The sequence below is a fragment of the Falco naumanni genome, chromosome 3, assembly GCF_017639655.2.
Source record: "Falco naumanni isolate bFalNau1 chromosome 3, bFalNau1.pat, whole genome shotgun sequence".
NCBI lineage: Eukaryota > Metazoa > Chordata > Aves > Falconiformes > Falconidae > Falco > Falco naumanni.
In genome coordinates, this window is record NC_054056.1 from 80,329,034 (window position 1) to 80,350,661 (window position 21,628).

Below are 21,628 nucleotides of genomic sequence, written 5' to 3' on the forward strand. Positions count from 1 at the left end.
GACATGGCCCAGTGCAGGTTTTGGTGTTCTCCAAGTTTGCGGTTACCCTCTCAAGCTTGAAAGCACTGCTTAAAGGATACAAAACACTGCACAAGCATTACAGCAAACAAGCCCCACCTTGTCGAGAGGAAGGACCAATACAGTTTTCTCAAGTTGACAAAAGGTGAGAAAATCAAGTCTTGAATTCCTGATAATCTCATGCAAGCTCCAGCTCCAGGCTGAATTAGCAGCCCAAGCAGATTTCCCAGCTCTGTGTTCACTGGTTCAAGCCAACATCCCCAGACAGAACACCGTATCTGTCTTTGACCAGTAACTCTCTGCTACTGATGCTGCTGGACTGTAAGCAAGGCCAGATGCAATTCATATGCCTCTATTTTGTAACAGATTGTTCAAGCACAGTTTTAATTTGATACTCTTTATTACGATATCCAGGAAAACAATAACAAGGCAATTGCTTATTACAGCTTCCACAGATTGGGGATCCAGACCTTATTGTCCTGGGTGCACACACATGCGCGCACACACACACACACACACAAAAGACAACCCTTGCCACAAAGAACTTACAATCTAAATAAACAAAACAAAGATAATGATTAATCAAGAAACAAAGAGAAGGATTCACTTTCGTGAGAACACAAGACAATTTTGGTTTGGCTTCTAGGCTGGAGTTCAAGAGTTGAAATTCCTACCCTGTTACAGTACTCTTATCACCTTGGGCTGAATTTTTATCTGTTAATTACAATACAAGATACATTCTTCAACATTTATAACCGATGTAAGGAGACACAAAGCTCAAGTTCTAGACTAATTTTTCAAGTGCTACACAGCAAAACTAGTCCAGAGATTCACAGATCTTAAGTGCCAAGTTTCCTAAATGAGAGAGGCAGGAAAAGTGAATTGCAATATTGAAACCAAAACCATCCAGGAATACCCATTTCTGCTAGATCAGTCACGACTTACCAATATATTTTTCTCCACTTCAGTATATCAAATTGCCTAACACTCTTGTGTGTAGAATGAAGTAGTAACTGCGTTGTGCTGCATGACAATGCCTGAACTTTAATGTTAACCACAATAAATAAGAAAAAATGAATACTGAACCGCTATCAAATTATAAAGCTACACTTTAGCTACTCTGATTCCGCAAAAAGATTCAAATACAAAAAGAAGAAAAAGGAGTTCTCATTTCTGGCACTCGCATCACATATTTGCCATCCTTGAGCTTGATAAAAATAAAGTATTTGCAGAAACCTAAAATAAAAGTGACAGGACACACAGAAAGAGATCAAGAGCAAGTGTATTGGATTCAAAACTAGGTAGTAAGTTTTTTGGTTTTGTTTTTTTTTTTTTAAATAAACCTCAAATAAGAGTTGTTGCCTTTTGTCTTGTCAACATCAAAAAACTTCTCTAAAAGGCAGAAGGAAGCCTACAGCAGCTGCCGCCCAGCACTCCTCACCCATCGTTCCCAGAAGGGGAACTGACAGTTACAGATGCTAATAGCAGTTCTGTTTCACCTGCAAAGGCACTTGCTATCTGGATGTGAGCTATATCCCAACACTACACTGCAATACAAGCTGCATCATAATGTATTCATCCTAAAGAGTTTCAGTTCCCGTTAAGTGGGTTCTGATGACACCCAATATACTGATGCGCTTATTTCTTTCATGTCTGATTCAGAAACACTCCGGCACTGCTTCTATTTTAGTTCTGAAGAGCATGCCAAACTCCTTAACGTGTACAGAACTAGGTTTATCAAATCCTTAACGGAGTAGTTCAGGAGCAATGAGAAAAGGACACCCACCACACATCCACAACAACCTACAGTATAAAACCACCCCCAAAAAACCAAGCATGGGCTATACCAGTACTCCAAAGATAATCCACAGCTAACAATGTGAGAAATTAAAGATGAACAGACAATAACTAATGTCAGTTCTTTGAAGAGTCTCATTCTTTTTAAGGGATCTCCTTAATTTTCCCCAAGCCTTAATTCTGTAGGACTTTCCCACACCCTGTGCAAGAAGTAACCCAAGTATTTGTGTAACAAGGTGACTATTACTACAGGCTCCAGGCATTAAACCACAGCCCCCTGGCACACTGTAGCTCTGTATGGAAGCTCCCACTGGCCTGTAAATGTTACATGTATCACGACATTTTCTACTTAAGCGCTAAAGTCCCTTCAATGCTGACATTTTCCACAGAGCACAATGAGGACAGCAATGACCAACACTGCATAGGGAGCCTATTGAAGCTGCCAGTCCCCATCTTCTACAACAACGGCCCAAAGGGCCGAGTCACAAATGGAACCAAACCCAAGTATGACCTAGGCATCAGCTGGCGAACTTCTTGAAAACAGGGAAACAAAGCAAAAGTAACCAAACAACGCTCCCCTCCACCTACCCAGACAGGCATACAGTGCAATTCTTGCAAAGCTCCAAGACCTGCTTCAACACAGAGGGTTCATGTGGAGGGGAAAGTTCCCCACCAAAAAAGCTGTAGGTTCCTGGCTGTTCATGAAAGTAATCTTGTTTTTTTGATCCAAGAGAAACCAGAACTTCTATTTCTATGCCACCAGCATCATCTTGCAATGCTTGGAAACTCCAAAACTATGACAGATAAAAGATATCTCAGTACAGTAAAACACACTGAGTATCTCCCCCTCCTCCACAGTATCAGAGAAAAATCCATTAACACTTTGGCATGTAGGAGCTACCAGAGACCAGCTCCCTTCTGGCACTGATGACCGCAGCCCTTCAATGAGAACTCCCAAATCAATACTGAAATCTAGCGTAATTTTCAAATATGCAGTTGAAAGAGGTAGCTGCCTCAGAGCTTGATTCACCTTTTCCCTGCATCTTTTCTTGCCTATACACCAATACTTGAGTACCTCCAGGATGACTATCAGGCAACCAATGCAGTGGAAAAACAACTAAGCGAGCAAGCAAGCTAGTTTTCAGCTGCTCCAGCTCCCTGATCTAACTCACCATGCAACCAGAAAGGCTTGTGCTAGCCAAGGCAAGGGACAGAACCCGAATTCTGGCAGCAACCTACATTACTTTCAGCTTAGCACGACATGACCATACTCCCTTACCTTATTACCAAGCTTTGCCCCCAGCAAAATCACCTCAGGTGCAGCTAGTCAGAAATCTGCAAAGAGCAAAAGGGCTGCAGATGTTTATTAACCCTTTTTATGGAAGTCCAATTACATGTACCAAGTACCACACTGCTTGTTACAATTCTGGGTAATGTAACCTCATAAACACAACTAAAACTTTAAAGAAAAAAGTATTTAGGAAAAATATCAAATGCTTACCAGTAACTACTGATTTTCTAAACACATTATCCCAACATACTTGATTTACTTTCAGCATATTCTAACATCAGCAAAAATAGCCTATGCATTTTCTCTGCATAGGAAGACCCTTCATCATTCCTAATTTTGGGCATGGGATCACTTGAAAAGCTGTAATTCCAAAAAGCCACATTCATGAATAATTCACACAGGAGAAATCAATCTTTGCAACCAGTCAAGAGGAGAAAGTGTCCAGATAAAAAAAACCTTCTGCATTCCTTCTTTGTACTGAAGTTACATATAAACCAAACATACATTTGGGGAGTGGGGCAGGGGGAAGGCTTGAAATCATGCTTTAAGTCTTGAAAAGTTCTGAAAAGATGGGGCAGGGAGGAGAGGGTTTATGAAAAAAAAACAAACAACCCTATCTACAGTCTGTATGAAAGACTTGATTCAAATCCATCTACGTAGACAAAGTCTTCTTTTTGTGGGACTTGGTAATTGAGCAGGATAAATTACTACAGCCTAAGCAAAAATTGTTTTATTAGGCATAGGAATATAATAATGAGCTCATCAGTCATTTCCATTTCCACTTTTCCATATTGCATAATTAAGAAAAACACGATTAGACAACTAATCTTTTTCCAGCTTACTGAATCCCAGATTACAAACAAAAAGCCAAAATGCAGTAACATCTGAAAAGCAGTTTTAAGCAATTCAAAAAAGGTTTTCCAGGCAAACAATAATCTTATGCCAAAACAAGTAATATTAAACTGAAAAAAAGTCTCAAAATCTTCTGAATTCATTGGGGTTTCCACCCCCCAAGGTAGAAAATTAAAAAAATACTGCTCTTGCCTCATCCAAAATGATAAATACATATTTTTAGTTGTGACACGAGACAAAAAGATACTGGCTTCCAATACTCTATCCAAATTCTAGAACAACAGAAATTATCATCTATTACTTGGCAGAAAGCAACAATTCCTGTAAGGCAAGGATAAAGATTAAGCCATTGTGGAAGCAAAAGTGCTTTTTTGAAAGTCCAAAGGCCAAGAACATCCAGAAGGCCTAAAGGAGACAAAAAGCAATGTCAGTTTTAACAAGCAAGAATCTACTTTTTTGAAGTTTTTGGAAGTGAACCTGAAGTTCACATTTCAAGACTACTATGCTGAAGAATGAGGTTTACAAGAAACTGTTTGCCTTAGGGAAACTACTATCACAACCCTCAGACTCCAACAAGTCTTAAAGACCTCTAGAAGTACCTTTAAAGCTCTCTTAATTTGTTCCTCCACCCTTCATAATTTTGACGCCCCCGAACAACCAAATATCACATGCAAACTGATTTAGCGTCAAAGTACCAACTAGAAACTTCAAAAGTTTTCCCCTTTTGGCTTAAGGTACAATTTGAAAGCAAGGCACACAGAATCCATGAAGGTCTTATTAGAAACATCAGACATGAAACATGATTTTGCGTAGCAAGTATTTAATGTATGCAATTCCCTCAAAATTTCTGAGTTCCAATTTTCCAGTTTTATGGTCAGATGAGATAGATTCAGTTTCTCCACTTGTGTTTTATTGCTTACAATCAAGACACGCTATAGCTACTTCCACTGAGGCAGACTGGGCATATTACAGGGCACGCTGCCCCAGAATTCTCAAGCTATGCAAGTCCAAGTCTGTCAAGTCCACTTCAGGAGCTGTGAAACAAGTACTCAGGAACGGTGACTGCAATTAACCAAAACATACAATAAATTATACTGCAATAACTCTAAATAGTACTAAACAATTGTAGAATGGGAATGGATAGTTAATTGTCTTGAAGATTTTGTACTAGAAACATTTATTCTGTATAGTAAGCAACCAAACTGTAGAAGACACAGAATGCAGATTTATTATTTTGTTGGGTATAAACTCAACTATAATAACAGGTTTTAATTAAAACTATTTTATTTATCAGCTTGATTGCGCATAATTACTCTTCTCAATCAATAAGCAGTCCAATATTTGGGTTAACTTGAAAGACTAATTTAGCAACTTCTTCTTAAGACTGAATTAAATCTCTAACTCATCCTCAAGTGAAATGGGTTGAATTACAGCCATTACAAAAGGGTACAGAGGAAACATTAACTGCTTATTAAACTGGATAATTAACTGGACAAAGCTTCACATTGAATACAATTATGAAAGACAGATAATGGAAAAAATCTTAAATTAAGATTTCTCCAGTTGTAGCAAAGGGCACAGTAAGTCAGTTTTAAGAAGTTGTAGCTTTTAAATATTTTTTCATAAAAATATATATAGGAGAAATCAAACTATTTCCTAACAGAGGTGAAACAAAGCAAAGCAGTTAGAATAAAGGAATGTTTCTCATAACTTGATCAATTTATCTAATAAATTCCCTCTTCACAGAGCATTAAATGACTCCTGAAACAAACACAACGACACATTGCAAGAACCTCCCACCCTCTAAAATCAGACAAGTTTTCAAAGAAAGTTCAATGCACACTAGTTCTCCAAGATACGTACACTTTAAAAGTACAGACAGGAGTTTAACAGCGCTACTCAAATCAACTCTTTCTATGACCATACACGCTCCCTCCTAGTTTTCAAGTGCTAAAGCTATATCTCAAAAAGGTTTTTTTGTTCCTTGTAAGAGATTTCTAACCAACAAACAATAAGACTCTGCAACGTTTCCAATTAGTTCAGTTTTGTTTTAATGATATGGGGCAATTCTTAAGAGCAGACATTGTGTAGCTAATAACTACAACGAGAGGTTTATTGGCATGGTCTTGGAATCCCAATTTGAACCGTAAATTTGAACCAAGGCAATTAACTGAAAAGCCAGAGTATCTGAAAATACATACTAGGTTTTTACTTCAATTTTGCAATATTTCTTCAAGGACTTGGAAAAAGTGTAGCTGGTAGAAGAGTATATATCACCAAGATTACAAAAAATGGAAGGAAATAATACATTGCAACAGTGATCCTCATTAAGTGAAGTTATTTCATCACAATAAATGTTTAAAAAAGTGTCAATGTTATTTAAAAAGTGTTGTAACCCCCCCCCCAAGTATTTGAAGACAGATAAACCTTTTTCCTTATTCAAAATGGCTTTTAAAAAGTTTCTCAAAACAACAGCAATAATCAAAAAACATGAATTGTATTTTCTTTAATCCGTAACATCTCTAGTGCTGAAGGGCCATCCATGTAAAAAGCAGATTCTTTGGGGACATTAGTCAATTAACTTAATAAAACCCAGTTTTACGAGGATTTATCCTTCCTGCTACGAGGCGAGTCTGCTCCATTTGAGGTCACTGTTCCATTTATTCCATTTTCTAGAAAAAAAGAAGAAAACATTTTTCAAATACAATGAGACGCTTTATATTTCACCGCATTCTTGTAGGTCCTGTACAAACAAACTTTTAACTTCTTTTCTGATGCATCTTCTTTGTTAAACCCTGTCACTATCATTCATTATGCAACAGTATAATTAAGATTTTCTGAAGTGCAAAATGTAAAGCTTACTACACTAAAGTCCTGTTTCCTGACATGGTCAGAAACTGAAATGTGTGCATTATGTACATCTAGACTGAAAATCAAGACCAGCTATAACATTTTAGGAGATATTCTCTCAAAAAGTAACACAGTATGTAGACTGTCCTGTGAAATTCTGGAGACACACAGCATATACATAATTCCCTGGTATAGGTCTTAATTGTTTATCCCACCTATTTCATGTTTTAATTCTTGCTAAAATTGCACTCTTTCACTTACCTTTACAAGCTATCCGTATATATATGAAATCTTTAAATACACCTACATAATTTTTTAAATATATACTTCAGCAGATAGAATTCACTTACATTCTGATGAAGATATTTACATAGATAAGATGGACAGAAGTAAAACACTAGTTAGATTTGAGATGAGTACAAGAGTACACGGAAAGAGTTCAGGCACAAGACCAGGCACCTACCTAAGAATAAAAACAAGCAAGAACATGCTAACAGCTTCAACTCTCTACTTCTATCCCACTTCTGGAACTTAAAGGTCTCAAGAATTTTAATTTGTTCAAGCACCATAGTAACAATCTGATGGCAAACATTTGCCCCAGAACAGTAACCCACAATCTGTAGATTTATAATAAACACAACTTACAGCAAAATGAAGCAACACGGTACCATTGTGAATTAAAAGTATCCCCTTTATTCAGTGTCACCACAACCCAAGGAAGCAGAGGTGTTGCCTGACAGTAACTATATTTGTAAAACAGATCTGAAGAGCAGAGTGCATAGCCAGCTGTAATGCTTGCTGCTTAACACCTCTGCTCCAACTTACAGTATCATTCTGACTTCAAGCAACTGTTGCTAGTTTTTTTTTGTACAAGTAACTGGTTAAAAGAATGTTTTCCATATGCAGATGTGTTGCAGATCACCCATGTGGCCAATCTACAAGAACAGCTGCTGATGTCCCTCTCTCATATGCTCCCATTTATGCAAACAAGCAAAACCAATAACAAAATCAGAAACATACATGAGAAGGAGACCAGACACAGGCCCAATTAGTCACATAGTCACATTAGTCACATTAGTCAAAGTCTATCCAACATATCTGGTGGTAAATGACACCACCATTTTAAACCCACATAAGGTGGTCTTTGGATACTTTTATCCAAAAACATATACATATATATATTGTGTTATGCTTAAATCAAGCAGCTTACAAACAATGAGCTAGACCAACGCCAGCTAACTAAAATAAAATTTATTCTATGAGTAATTGAATAAATGAAATAAAGTTAAGTCAAAACAAGTGAAAGTAAAACAAGACTCAGCATGTGCCTGGGTGCCACACCTACATCTCACCAGTACGATTTTTCTACTGTCATTTCTTGCTTTTGGCACAGTCTAAAAGTAACATGTTTTATTGTGCCCTGGCTCCCAAAAATCCATCCAACCATACAAAAAAAAACCAAAACAAAAAACAAAAAACCACCAACAAAAAAACGACTGTTTAAAACAGTTTAATTGCATATATAACTCTTTCAAAAACATTGTCTTGCTGCATCCTGTGCAAGTGCTCCGAACAGACATCATCACAGGAACTTTCAAAACAGAAGAATTTGAAATACTAACCTTTCAGATTTAAAAGTTCTTTTTTTTCCATTTAAAATCAGCTGTAAAATTCTCCAGTCTTTAAGACTTATATAGCTCAGTTATTTTGCGAATTAAACCACAATTCAATGAACTGAGTGTTTCACTATTCATTTACCACTTGCAGGTCTCCACTGAAGTTGGGTGAAAACCAGCAAGTTCACCAAATTACATGAATGACATAGTTTAACAGATATTAAAAAGCTACTACACTTTTGACTCACTGATTAAAATACCACTTATGTTTTAAAAATATTTGTCACAGAAGACTTTAATTCCACAAAAACCACAGTAAGACGCAACGAACATGAAGCTCTGATTCAGTAGTATATCTACATGGGAAACTACCTTCACTCAATTAGAAGAGTCCAAGTGCATTTTCTGACGAAAACAAAACACCCTAACACCAGACAAAAGCCAAGCTGTGATAATTAAAGATGATCAAAAACACTACAGGAATAGTCTAAAGCATGTGATTTTAATAAAAAAGAAATTTGGTGGAAGGAAAAAAAAAAAAATCACTGAACTGATCTCTGACCATAAATCTCAGTTCTCAGTGCAAATGGTCTTCACACACATTATATTCAGTATATAAAAAAGTGAAACAGATTGGTGGCAATACATGCTTGGTAGCAAGGGATCACATTGAACTAAGCTTTTGAAATTATTTCAGCAGTTTCAAAAAAGTGCAGAAGTTATCCAAGATAGCAATTAAATACACAGAAGTTTAATTGTGGTACCAAACAGAAATACTGAAGTGTGGTTGTTTTTTTTTAATGGAGCATGTAAGTTTCCTTGTAGGAAAAAGCATTCAGTTCTCTTTCATACCCTTTCCATAACAAGAATGTGACAATCAAGAAGTCAAACTTGGAGTCATCAGTTCATTTCCAAATGCTTCTACAGAGGTTTAGAGTAGCAAGTAGTTATTACCTCCCCGTTAAACGTAGTATAAAAATCCCATTTTTAGAAAAGAACAGTCCAATATAAGCCTATTTACTGGACGGAAAAAGCACCTCCTTGCCTTAAAACATCAGAATTTAGTGGCCATGAAAAACAAGCTTGAAATTAATTGCAAGAAAAATTTACTAGTAATTGATTATGTGAACAGATCTAAAAATGTGTGTTTCCTTTTTATAAGGGAACAAAACACAAGCATGACACATTTTGCTCAAGTAATAAAATCAGACATAATAACAGTCTTACGTTGCATTAGCTAAAGCAATGGTAACACCTTCCTCCATTCAATTAGAAGAGAAAACTCAATACATCGTTGATTTTTTGTCTAATTAACCCCCCTCATCAACCACATGTTTCTGTAACTGAGTCATCTCACTTGTAAGTTAAACATTTTTTTTTAAAACATAATGCTAAAGAAACAAGGCTCTTTATTACCTAAAATGCTTTTTGAGAAGTCAAGGCAACAGAAAAACTGAAAACACAAACCTCTTTCTTTTCTGGAGGTCTTTCCTTTAGCTGTTACGGATTTCTTTTTCACTGACTGAGGCTGAGAAGAAGAATGCTCTCTCCATCTCCGAAGCTGGAAATTAATGAACTTCCACATCATAAATGCTTGAGTCATGCAAATAGAGGCCAGCACACTGATTCTAGAAACAAAACACAAGTACAGGTTTATCAGTAAATTAATCTCATGTAAATAGAAAAGGGAAGTAGAACATCACCTCAGATCATTTTTGTTCTATGTCAGACTGCCTTTGTACTCAAGATTCTTTGAACACATAGTGACTCCTTCTAAATAACATGGATTTGTAGAAGTTGTTTTCTTTGGGCTGTTTTGGCTTGGGTTTTTTGTTTGTTTGGTTGGTTTTTTTTGACTCCCTCACCCCCACGCAATATCCATTTCTAAGCCATGCAAGAGTTAGCTCACATAGGGTGACTGGGCCTAGCACAGCTTAACAAAACTACATGTACAGTAAGAGTGAGGTCTTTGACCCTCCATCAAAACTGGGAAGTACTAGATTTCTTTCCTGCTTTCTCCTTTCTCAGTATACTCTCCAGGTACCAGGTAGTAAGAACTGAAAATGGTTTAAGAGAGTCTTGCAGTTCCAAGTATCAATTCTGCAGGGCAATGCTGACATTGTCAATGTTTTAATAACTTCCTTTCCTGGATTTAATTAATAAAAAGTCCAGGTGGTTGGCTGAACATTCTGCATCACATAGCAAAAATATGAACTGTAATGAAGGCAGAGAAAGAGGTAGGAATCTTCAACCAGGACCAAAGATGCTCTGGGCATAATGCCTTGATCTCTATAGATAAACTCAGAGCAATTATATTTAGAATTCAATTAACTAGCTCTAAAACATTTGAAAGTAATCTCTGCAATTGGATATTCCTTTTAATCCTGTTTTTCCTGACAAAAGAAAGTATCAGAGTAACCAGTTAGATTTTTCAGCTGTAAACTGTAAATTCTTCAATTAATTTCACCATGCCTTACAAGTCTGTTACATAAGCTATTCCTATTGATCCCATCAGTTGCATGAAAACATCTAACCATTCAGAACTATTAGCATTAATATATACTATTTATATTGTGTATTTAACACAGGTTTACAGCTCATAGTCAAGAACTCTTTCAAGCTTACTATACCTAACAGCCAGGATATTAAAGTTTCCGGTACTGAAATTCAGCTGCTGATCTTCTGCTCTTGCCAGTCCAAAGCCAAAAGTGAGGACTGAGAGAATCAAGGTGAGAAGCCTTCCCAAAACAAAAAGAACTGCCCACAGTGAAAACCTACAAAGAAAAACACCAAAAACACTAAATCAACACAACCCGAGTACTAACAATGCCAATGTTTACTCTTCACCATGTGAATTCACTTGAAATTTAAGAACTTACCTAAATTCATTATTTTCACCTATCCTAAACTAGTCTTGTATTTTTAGCACTCACAGAAGACAAGAAGCAAAAAGGCCCTGCATTACAGTCTTTTTTTTTTTTTTTTTTTTTTAACAAACCAAAAGTATGTTCTGAAAACTAATTTCAACTCAATGGAAAGTGCTTTCTATTATATTAGAGCATAAGCATATTAATTCCTATAGAACTGGTTATATTAGCAACCTATGCTGTTGCTTTCTCTACAAGCCTTTTTATTTTTGTAAACATTAGTACATAGTGTATGATTTTACTTCATTTTATACCACTACTTAAATAGGCAAATAAGGTAAAAAAAAAAAAAGTTATGAGATATAAATATTAAAAATACTATGGAGAACTGTGGCCTCTAAGGAAACACTGTTTATTTCTTGTAATTTTTGTTTTCAAAATTCCTTGTAATTTTGGTTTCTGGTTAGTTAAATACACAAGTCTTTGAGACAAAAATTACATGAATTTAAAAGACAAAGACTACTTACCCTTTCTGGTATTTTTCATCACTGAAGTAGAAAAGACGAGATATGTGGAAAAGAAATTCAACGAAATAATGCAATACAAGAAGAACAAGTCCAAGGTGGGTCAGACTATCAAAACAAATAAAACAAACATTCAGACATTTTGTCAGATGTTTAAGACAGAGAATTTGGAATTCAGAATTCTCTGAAGTCAGCAAAAGTTTACAACTGACTTACTTCAGGAGATAGGCTCCAGCAATATGAAAGAGATAAAGTCCAATGTAAACAATCTGGCGAAAGATATCTTCCTATTAAGAAGAAAAAACTAGTTATGTGTTATACACAATGTTATACATTATTGTACGATGTTACATATTATTACAAACTGTTCTCTAGTCTTGGATATTCTTGGTTTATCAGCTACCTTCTGGCACTGAATTACTCTAAATCATCTAATTCCAGACATAACTTATTGCTCACTTACCAATAATATCCAGTATCTTACACATATGCTCTTGTGAGAAAATGAAAACATCAAAAAGATGCTTTTTAAAAAGGGCCCATTTTTATTTGATATGACTACCGTGATTTTGTACTAGCTATTACAATATTTATTTGCTATGTATCATCAGATAACTTCCTACAGTTCCACATGTCTGCTTGCCCATCAGATTCTGTCACATTGCTGCAGAAATAAAATAGCCGTCTATGAACCAAAATGAAAAGGTTTCCAAGTGTTGACATCTATTTTAAAAATTCAAGATCATCCAAGATTCTGGCACTATTGCGGGCAAATACAGAGAATAACGCTGTTAACCGGTCATGCTAAGCCACATGGTCACATTTCAAGTTAAATTGAACATTCCATAGAGATGAAACTATAAAGATGAAAAGACATAAATGCAAGTATAGACAGCACATTGAAAGCAGAAGGTGCCAGCTGTGAACAGAAGAATCACTAAAGTATGCTAGATCACAATAAAAATATGTATTGAAGTGGTATGCAGAGTACATTCAGTTGTGCTTAAGAAACTACTACTTTTTGGAAAGGCTCCCTAAAGTTCAAGCAAAGGGCTTCAGCTTTACCTTGTATAAATGTAATTAAAAAAAAAAAGGCCTAAAAATTTAATCTTGTAAGATCTATGCAATACTCCATCTCAATGCCATCAAAAGCATGAAATCAAACACCTGTGACAACAGCAAATACCACACACATACACAAAGCAAGAAAACAGAGAGAAGGATGTACTCTAAATGATCAGTAAGAAAACAAAAAATTAGTTCTGACAAATTAGAGAATAGTCAGTACAAACGTTCAGTTTCTTCAAGTACAACCAGGATGAGCCTTTTGGACTTCATCTTCAGACCTGAGGTAGCATTTAAACAGCCCGTGCTGCCTACTTAGACAAACTGTCAGAGACTGCAGGCCTACTGGAATAACGCAGGTGGAGGCATACAACTACTACACAGATAGGCGAGTTAAGAACTTTTCTTGTCTATGTCAGCAGTACAGACAACTAGACCTGAGTAAAAGAAGCCAGTTCCTTCAAGAGAAGCCAAGATGGCAGAGGCTGAACTTGCTAAATGAAATGAACTATCATTCTTAGTTCAAATGTCAGAGGCCAAAATTCCAAGCAGTGACTCAGTAAAACACTACCATTTCAATACACAGCACTTCTGCCACTTCCAACAGCTTTCTAGAAGTTATGCTAAAAAACATCTACACTTAGATATTAAGTCAAATTCAAGAGATATCACTAGCACAACATGGGAACATCAGCTGCAAAACATTAGTTTATACTGCATCTCGTCAGCATGAAAACAAAGCATCTCATTACTATTTTCCCAAGCCTCTCCCAGGACATAGGGAACAAAGACCTATGGTTACATAGCATTTATGTTCCATTTTCTTGAACACAGCCGAACTCTGGCAGCGGAGACAGAGTCTAGTCACAGAGCAACAACTGTCACAGAATAGTTTGGGTTGGAAGGGACCTTAAAGATCATCTAGTTCCAACCCCCTGCCATGGGCAGGGACACCTTCCACCAGACCAGGTTGCTCAAAGCCCCATCCAGCCTGGCCTTGAACACCTCCAGGGATGGGGCATCCACAGCCTCTCTGGGCAACCTGTTCCAGTGTCTCACCACCCTCATCACAAATAATTTCTTCCCATCTAATCCAAATCCACCCTCTTTCAGATTAAAATCATTGCCCCTTGTCCTGACGCTACAGGCCCTGATAAAAAGTCTTTCTCCATCTTTCTTATATGCTGTCTTCAGATATTGAGAGGCCACAGGAAGGTGTCCCCAGAGCCTTCTCTTCTTTAGGCTGAACAACCCCAACTCTTTCAGCCTTTCCAGCCCTCTGATCATTTTTTTGGCTCTCCTCTGGACCCACTCAAACAGATCCATGTCTTTCTTGCGCTGGCAACCGCAGGGCTGGACACAGTACTCCAGGTGGGATCTCACCAGCGTGGAGTAGAGGGGCAGAATCACCTCCTTCAGCCTGCTGGCCATGTTTCTTTTTATCCAGCCCAGGATACAACTGGTTTTCTGGGCTGCGAGTGCACACTGCTGGCTCATGCCCAATTTTGCATCTCCCAGTAATCCTCAAGTCCTCCTCTGCAGGGCTGCACTCAATCCCTTCAATCCCCAGCCTGTACTGATGTTGGGGATTCTCATGACCCAGGTGCAGGACCTTGCACGTGGCCTTGCAGAACTTCATGAGGTTCACATGAACCCAAGCTTCAAGCCTGTCAAGATCCCTCTGGATCACATCCCTTTCCTCAAGCAAATCAACTGCATCACTCAGCTTGGTGTCATCTGCAAACTTGCTGAGGGTGCACTCAATCCCACTACGTCATTGATGAAGATATTAAATAGCATTGGTCCCAGTACAGACCCTCAAAGAACACCACTCGTTACTGGTTTTCACTTGGGATGCTGCACCACTGACTAACTCTTTCAAAGCAGTGATCCAGCCAGTTCCTTATCCATCAAATCCATCTCTTTCCTGTTTAGAGGCAAGAAAGCTGTGGTGGACCATATCAAAAAGCCTTAGCAGAAATTCAGCTCTTCCCTCATCCACCGATGCAGTCACTTCACTGGTGAAGCCACATTGAAGAGTTTAAAACAGACAAGTTTAAAAAAGCAACTGCATATGCAAAATGAGTCCAAGCAAAAACATGTAAAGAGACTACTTAAATCAGTGCAGGAAGGCAGAAAGTGTGCTACAAAATGTCTACGGTAAATTTGGTGTTTTGAGAACCCCAAGAGAAAACCCATGGGGGAAAAAGATGCTGTTAAAAACTGAGCATTGAAAAACATCTTACTACACAACCAACAAGAATATCTGCTGAGGACAGTGGTACTTAAAATCCCAGAGTTTGATATTCCTTAGGTTTACGAAATTATTTGTAATTCATGCTTATATTCTACACCTGTATCATGATTCATGAAGCAATTGTGATCTCAATGAGACTATCCTGACTACTAACTACAAGAAACAAAAATAACACTCTGAAAAGAAAACCTCACATTCATTTGCTCAAGGGAAAATTCTTTCAGCAGATGAGAAACACCAGTAATTTTTATTTACACAGCGGATACATAGCAATTTTACTGCTATTAGAAATACAGGATTTAACTGAAAAGAAAAAAACATCTACCTTCTCACATGGACATTTGAGCACCCAAAATTCCATCAGGAAAAGTGGGTAACAAATAAGAACAGGATGAGAAATCTAGGGTAACACATTACTTGAAGTCCAAAATAAATTCACTGTTTCACTGTTTGAGTTGCTTGCTTTGGAGTTCTTTCGATTTACATTTCAAACTTACTTTTTTAGTTTTCTGGAAGTACAATTCTGGAAAAGCATGAAACCAGTATGCCAACTGTAAGATGTAGAAAAACTTCATTTGAAACCTGTACAATACAGCAAGAATTGAAGAGTATTACTTTTTATTAATGAACTTAAAACATGTCAGAAGCTTTCCAGTGAACACATTTAATCACTGTCTCTAAAGAAAGAAAAATACAGATCCTTCCTGCCAGCCAACTCAAAAGTAAGATTTTTAAAGAAATCAAAATCAGTAAGATAAATAAAGCTTGCAAAAACTTGATTCTTATTATAATACCCTACAAAAAGAGAACTCTGTATGCTACAAACTGACAGAGAATCAAGTTCCTCCATAAATATGAGCAAAAATACTTTCGTGACCAATACAGTTTAACAGGCTACTTATTCTACACAGATTGTACGTGACACATGGTAAGTTTAAAACACTCCCTCCTTTCCCCAGCAATCCTCTAAGGAAGAGGCCTTACGGAATCAGAGTGTGCGGATAGTCCCTCCACAGAGAGGTTGGGTCTGATATATAGTTCTCCTAAAAAAACAAACAAACCACAAACAAAAAAAAAATAAAGCCTCAAAGATGATGCTTCCTCGGCATAAATAATGAACGATCATACATATGTGTATGTATTTATGTATATACATATGTGTAGATACAAACATGCAACACATCTACACACACAAGTAAAAGCTGCAGATCAATGTATTTCCTTTTACAAAAAAAAAATCAAACCCCAAACCAACAAAAAGCACTCCCCCACCCAACTTCAAAACAAAAACCAAAAGCCAAACCCCAAAACCAAAAGACAGCTGTATTGCCTTAGAAAAATCAAAAGCAACCAAACAAATCAAGCATTCACTCAAAATTAAGAGTGCCCTTATGAGATGCAGATTATTTCAGTATCACTACAGCCCTAAGTCTTTCCTTGCAAACTGCTGACAAGCTTTGAGCTTAACTAAGAGAAGGAAATTTTTTCAGGAGTCATTATGTTAAGGAAAAAAAACCCAAACAAAACCCCTACACTTCCCCTTTTTTTGAAACTAAGCTCATATACGTACAGCCACTAGCAAAGAGCATGTCACCTGAAAGCACACAGTTGTCTGAACCTATGGCAATCTGCCCAGACACCTACTCCCTAGGCTGCCAAAATGCTGTGTATTTTTTTAATATATAGTTTATGTTAATAAGCCAACACAGAAAAACTACAGAGAATGCAGTACCATAACAGAAGTTTTACCTTATTCAGTTGTCAGTAAATCAACTGACCAACAGTAACACTATCGGACTTTATACTCAGTTACGACTACAACCTACAAAGAATCCCTAACCTTGTCCCCACTTTAAAAAACAGCTAAAACCAGAAAAATAAGCTGAAAACTTAGTTATCATCATTCTAAGTGAAGTTTTTGAAATTTCATAATACAAACAGAAGAGAAGCATACTTACAGAGACAAGAATACTTGTTCCCCAAACACAGGAGAAAAGGTAGAATGCACTAAGCTGCCCAGACTCATTGAACTTGCTATGCTTTGTTTTTGAAAAGTGCATTTTCCTGTTTATTTTCTGAAACGAAAGTCCATTGTTATTTAGATGCTGTAGTACTTAACATTTACCTGTTAACTGCATTAGAACATCTAAAGGTTTCAACGTATGTTTTAACAATTCAAAGCTTTAATGCAAAAGTTTACTTTTAAGTTACTCTAATTAAAATCTGACAATTATTTTGATGAAAGGAATTAATATCTTGTACTTACATCCAGTACGTACTCCTGAATTATAGCATGTATGATTATTGCTACAAGCATGTAGAAGAAAATTGTAGCCAAGTCTTTGATGCCATAGTGATAGAGAGAGATCGTTTCTGCAGATTGTTCTTCTAAAAAACAGAATAAACTGTTAAGCACCAATATAGTTTAATGGCTACGTAAGTTTGTTTCTCAAAGTGCAACCTTTCAGATGGAAGTAGTTTGTAGTCAGCTAGACAAAGAGAAGTCAAATTAATCTGCCATCATGAGCTAGGTCACTGAATTGTTTACAGTTATCTCTATCACATCACAAACTAAATGTGATTCTGGAAAGATGTACTATAAAAATGAAAACGTAAGTGCACTTCTCCAAATGCATTGAAAGGGGACAATAAAATTATGCTAAACTGTCATCCCACTTTGACTAGTAAAGGTTGTCACTTGCAAAACCAGAGTAAGAATTAACGTGGACTTATCTACCAGTCAGATGGTAGTTTAGCCCTGATGATGAATCCAGTAGAATAGAAATATCGTTCCTAACCTAATTAATTAAAATGGAGTTTTACTAAAAATAAAGCAAAGTTCTTGAAAATTGCTGCAGAGCTATTCAAATTGACAAATTCACTTACTCTCAGTCTACAAAGTACTACACACTAATGTCTGAATACACTGTCTCCTAACTAACCTCCTGCAAGATACATACCTGTGGCAGGAATGGTAACATTATACTGAAGTGTAACAAAAATGACAGCTGCTTTTGCTGTAATCTGAAAGAGAAAAAATGAAAGTGCTATAAATTCTCACGGAAATAAACTATATTAAACTGAAAACATTTGCCCATACTTCCAGCACGTTTCCCAAGCACATTTGACCCCTCCCATAAAACTGATCAACTCGCATTATCACACTACTTCACCTCACTTTCCAAAGGCAGAACACATTGTGTGATGTGTATTGGTTTGTTTACAGAATACCTAATCTTCTGAATGAAATGCTCCTCAAAAATGCCACTTACAAATAGTCTTTTCTAAATTAAAACAAAACCACATGCTGCAATATTTTTCCCCAGTCCATACTGTACTAATACATTAACAGAATGTACAATATTGTATAATTCCTAGACCATAATGCACGCAGCAATGGCCGATGATAAACTTAAATTTAAAACTATTGTTTAACTTGACAAAATGTGAAGGTCAGTATCATGTTCATAAATCTCTGGGTGATTTTGAAAACAGGGACAGGAAAGGAGAAAAGGCATGGAGAACGAAGAACCATTTCAGGCCAGCAGCATACCAGCTCAATGCAACTGGCATTTGTTTGCCCCTGGGGATCCTGTGGCAAGAAGTGTAAAACAAAAGAAATGAAATCTAGCAGTAGTGGTATTACCCCATTAAGATGGACAGTAAGAAAAAGAAGCAAGAATAAACGGGATCTGTGCATGTGTGTGTAAGTTTGTTTTAAAGGCTTTTTTTTGGGGTGGTGGTGATACTATAAAAACCCCAATAAATGAGCAGGAGTACAAGTTCTTATCTATCAATAAACATAGATTAATCTTTAACACCTTTGTTGAATCCCAACATTAATCAATATGTCTTAACAGACAAGGAAAAATAACCATGCTTTACAATATTTACAGTCTAATCGTTTCTCATTGCTATAAAAACCCTAGCAACCTTGTTGCATCTACAGGACCAACAAAACCAAAAAAACCCGCAGTCTTGGAAAGATACTTTGAGTATCTGAAGATAACAATTAGGTTACTACCAGCATTTATTACCATTCACAAGAAATAAGGTTTATTTGTTTTTATAGCTAATACTTTGTAAACAAACTCTAGATTTTCCAGGAATCCCTGAATACACAGTGGACTGTTCACTTCATGTGACTTCAGGGAATCCAACTAGTTTTGCCTGAATTAGTGAAGTTGCCTAGGGCTCCCTATTCATCAGGGAGCCTTCAGGGGTCAATTCAAAAGGTTAGTCAGTTCTGAATTGCCCTTTGAAGGCTCTGTCAGCTACTCAGTCCTAATTCAGTTTCACAAGTCAGGCAGTATAAACACCTTACCATACCAACACAAACCACACCAAGACCCTATACCAAAGCATGTAACAAACTGCAACAATCTTCTCGGCCATGCCACATCTGTACTGACAAAGGCATATGGTCCCTCCATGCTGGGACAGAAAACACCCTGGATTAAAAAAAATGGAAACAAAAGACTTCAGCACATCCAGTCCTCCTAAAACTTCCAACCCTACCAGTAATACTGTAAATACAGTAAGCCAGATGTAGACATTGAAGGTAATGGTTTAAGTCCATCTCTTTAAATTCAATCCCCAGAAAACCACCATATATGGCCTGTCTCTGTAGTTTTTGATAGTAAACCCAAACATAATGGTTTCCTGGGTCTGCCCTGTTTCTGCTTTCCATATACATCTTTTTTTTTCTTAACTCCACTGCCTCCAGCGCTGAGCAGTATCAACAGCTGGACAAAATCGTTCTGAAAGCCATCCATTTAATAGAAAGGCCTTCAACTCTAAACAAATGGCTAAAATACTAAAAAAGTCTGGAACATTTAGCCAACAAAAACGGAAGCGTCTTGCTTTGACCGGACACCACTGAGAGCATTTTGGAAGTCACAGTCACACAGGTAAGTTGTCTTTTCAGTTCCCTCGGAAGGCAGCCGAGAAGAGCCCCAAATGGCCCGTGTTAGATCCCCGGCACCCAACGCGGGCCCAGGGCGAGGGCCCGGCCTGCCGGCGCGCCCCAGCAAGCGGGGCCGGAGCTCCCTTCGGTGCCGTCAAACCCGGCCGCAGCCGGCCCCATCCCCGGCCGGGCAGGGGGGGCAGTTTGGGTGCCAGCCGGGACACGGGGACCGGCCCCGCACACACTTGCAGCCCCGAGCGGCGGCCGTGCGCGCACGCACCGCCCGCTGCCCGCCCCCGCCGCGCGGGCCGACGGGAGCCGTAGTGCCGGCGGGCCCGGCCGGGCCGCGCACACAAAGAGCGGGGATCGCCCGCCGCAGCTGGGCCTCGCCCCCCCGCGGCGCCAGCGCGGCCGCACACTCCTCCCCCGGCCGCCGCGCTCCGACTGCCACGTAACCCGGCCGCCAGCAGGAACCGCCCGCCGCCGCCGGAGGAAGCGCGCCGCCCCGCTCCCCGTCCCCTCGGCTGCCGGGGGGTGCCGCGGGCACGGCCTCCCTTCGCGGGCGGCGAGCGCGGACGGCAGCCGTGCGGCACCGGCTGCCAGCGGGCTGCGCCTCGCCGGGCCGGCGCGGGGAACAGGCCGGGCTCCGAGGGGCCGGGCCCGGCCGGGCGAGGCTGAGCCGCGGGGAAGCCGCTCGCGTTGGCTCCTGCGGCCGTGCGCGGGGTCGGCGGGGGCCGGGGGCCGTGCGGCCCGCGGAGGGCGTGGGCCGGCGGGCAGGTGCGCCGGGAGGGACCCACGCTGGCCCCGGGGCAGCCGCGGCGACCCGCCGCCGCCCACCCGCCCAGCCTCCCGCGGCGCATCGGGACCCACGCGCCCTCCCCGCCCAGCACCGACAGCCCCCGGCGACGGCGGGGGAGACGCGGAACGAAGCCCCCGGGGCGAGAGCGCTGGCGCCGCCTCACCTCGAACATAAGCCCCAGCAGGAAGATCATGGCCATGCAGGACACGATGTCCGCATGGTTCTGCACGACGAACTCGTGGCTCAGCACCGGCGGGTTCTTGTTGCTCTTCTTGCGGATCGCCATGGCGGGCCGGGAGCTGGGCGCCGCCGCCGCCTCCCCGCTGCCAGCACAGCTCCTCTCGCCGCGGCCAGGAAGAGGCGGAGGGGGCGGGGGCGGCCGCGCAGCCGAGGAATGGCAGCCGCCGCTTCGCTTCGCTCGGCCTCACCCCGCCCCGCCGCCGCCAGCAGCGCCCCTGCCGGCCGGCGGGGCCTCAACCGGCACCGGCCCCGGGGCGGCGCGGGGCAGCGCCCGGCAGTTCAAACCCACCAACGGCGGCGCGCCCGGCGCCTCCCCGCCCCCGGAGGCCGCCCCGGGGGGCGGTGCGGGCCGCGGCCCGTCAGCGGGGCCGAGCCGAGCCCGGCCGGGGGGCGGTGCTGCGCGCCCGGTGCCGGAGGTAGCCCGGAGCGTGGCTCAGGCGCCCGCTCAGCTTCCCTCTCCCACCCGGGCAGCGGCGGCAGAAAATGGCGGCGCGTCCCGCCGGGGTAGCGAAGGAGGCCGCGCGTTTCGGCGCAAGCGGGGCCCGC

The 21,628-nt window shown here is 40.1% G+C and overlaps 1 protein-coding gene across 1 annotated transcript; it reads right to left on the reverse strand.

Moving 5' to 3' along the window:
- Positions 1-4,761: 4,761 nt before the first annotated feature.
- TRAM1 (translocation associated membrane protein 1) lies at positions 4,762-21,281 on the reverse strand. The gene is made up of 11 exons (XM_040585831.1): positions 21,006-21,281; positions 18,098-18,161; positions 17,404-17,525; positions 17,096-17,212; positions 16,122-16,180; positions 15,635-15,719; positions 12,032-12,102; positions 11,819-11,923; positions 11,055-11,198; positions 9,892-10,052; positions 4,762-6,630 (listed from the first exon to the last, which is right to left on the reverse strand). Exons 1-11 carry the CDS (start codon positions 21,126-21,128, stop codon positions 6,557-6,559), a joined length of 1,125 nt encoding a protein of 374 aa, XP_040441765.1. The 5' UTR covers positions 21,129-21,281; the 3' UTR covers positions 4,762-6,556.
- Positions 21,282-21,628: the final 347 nt, after the last annotated feature.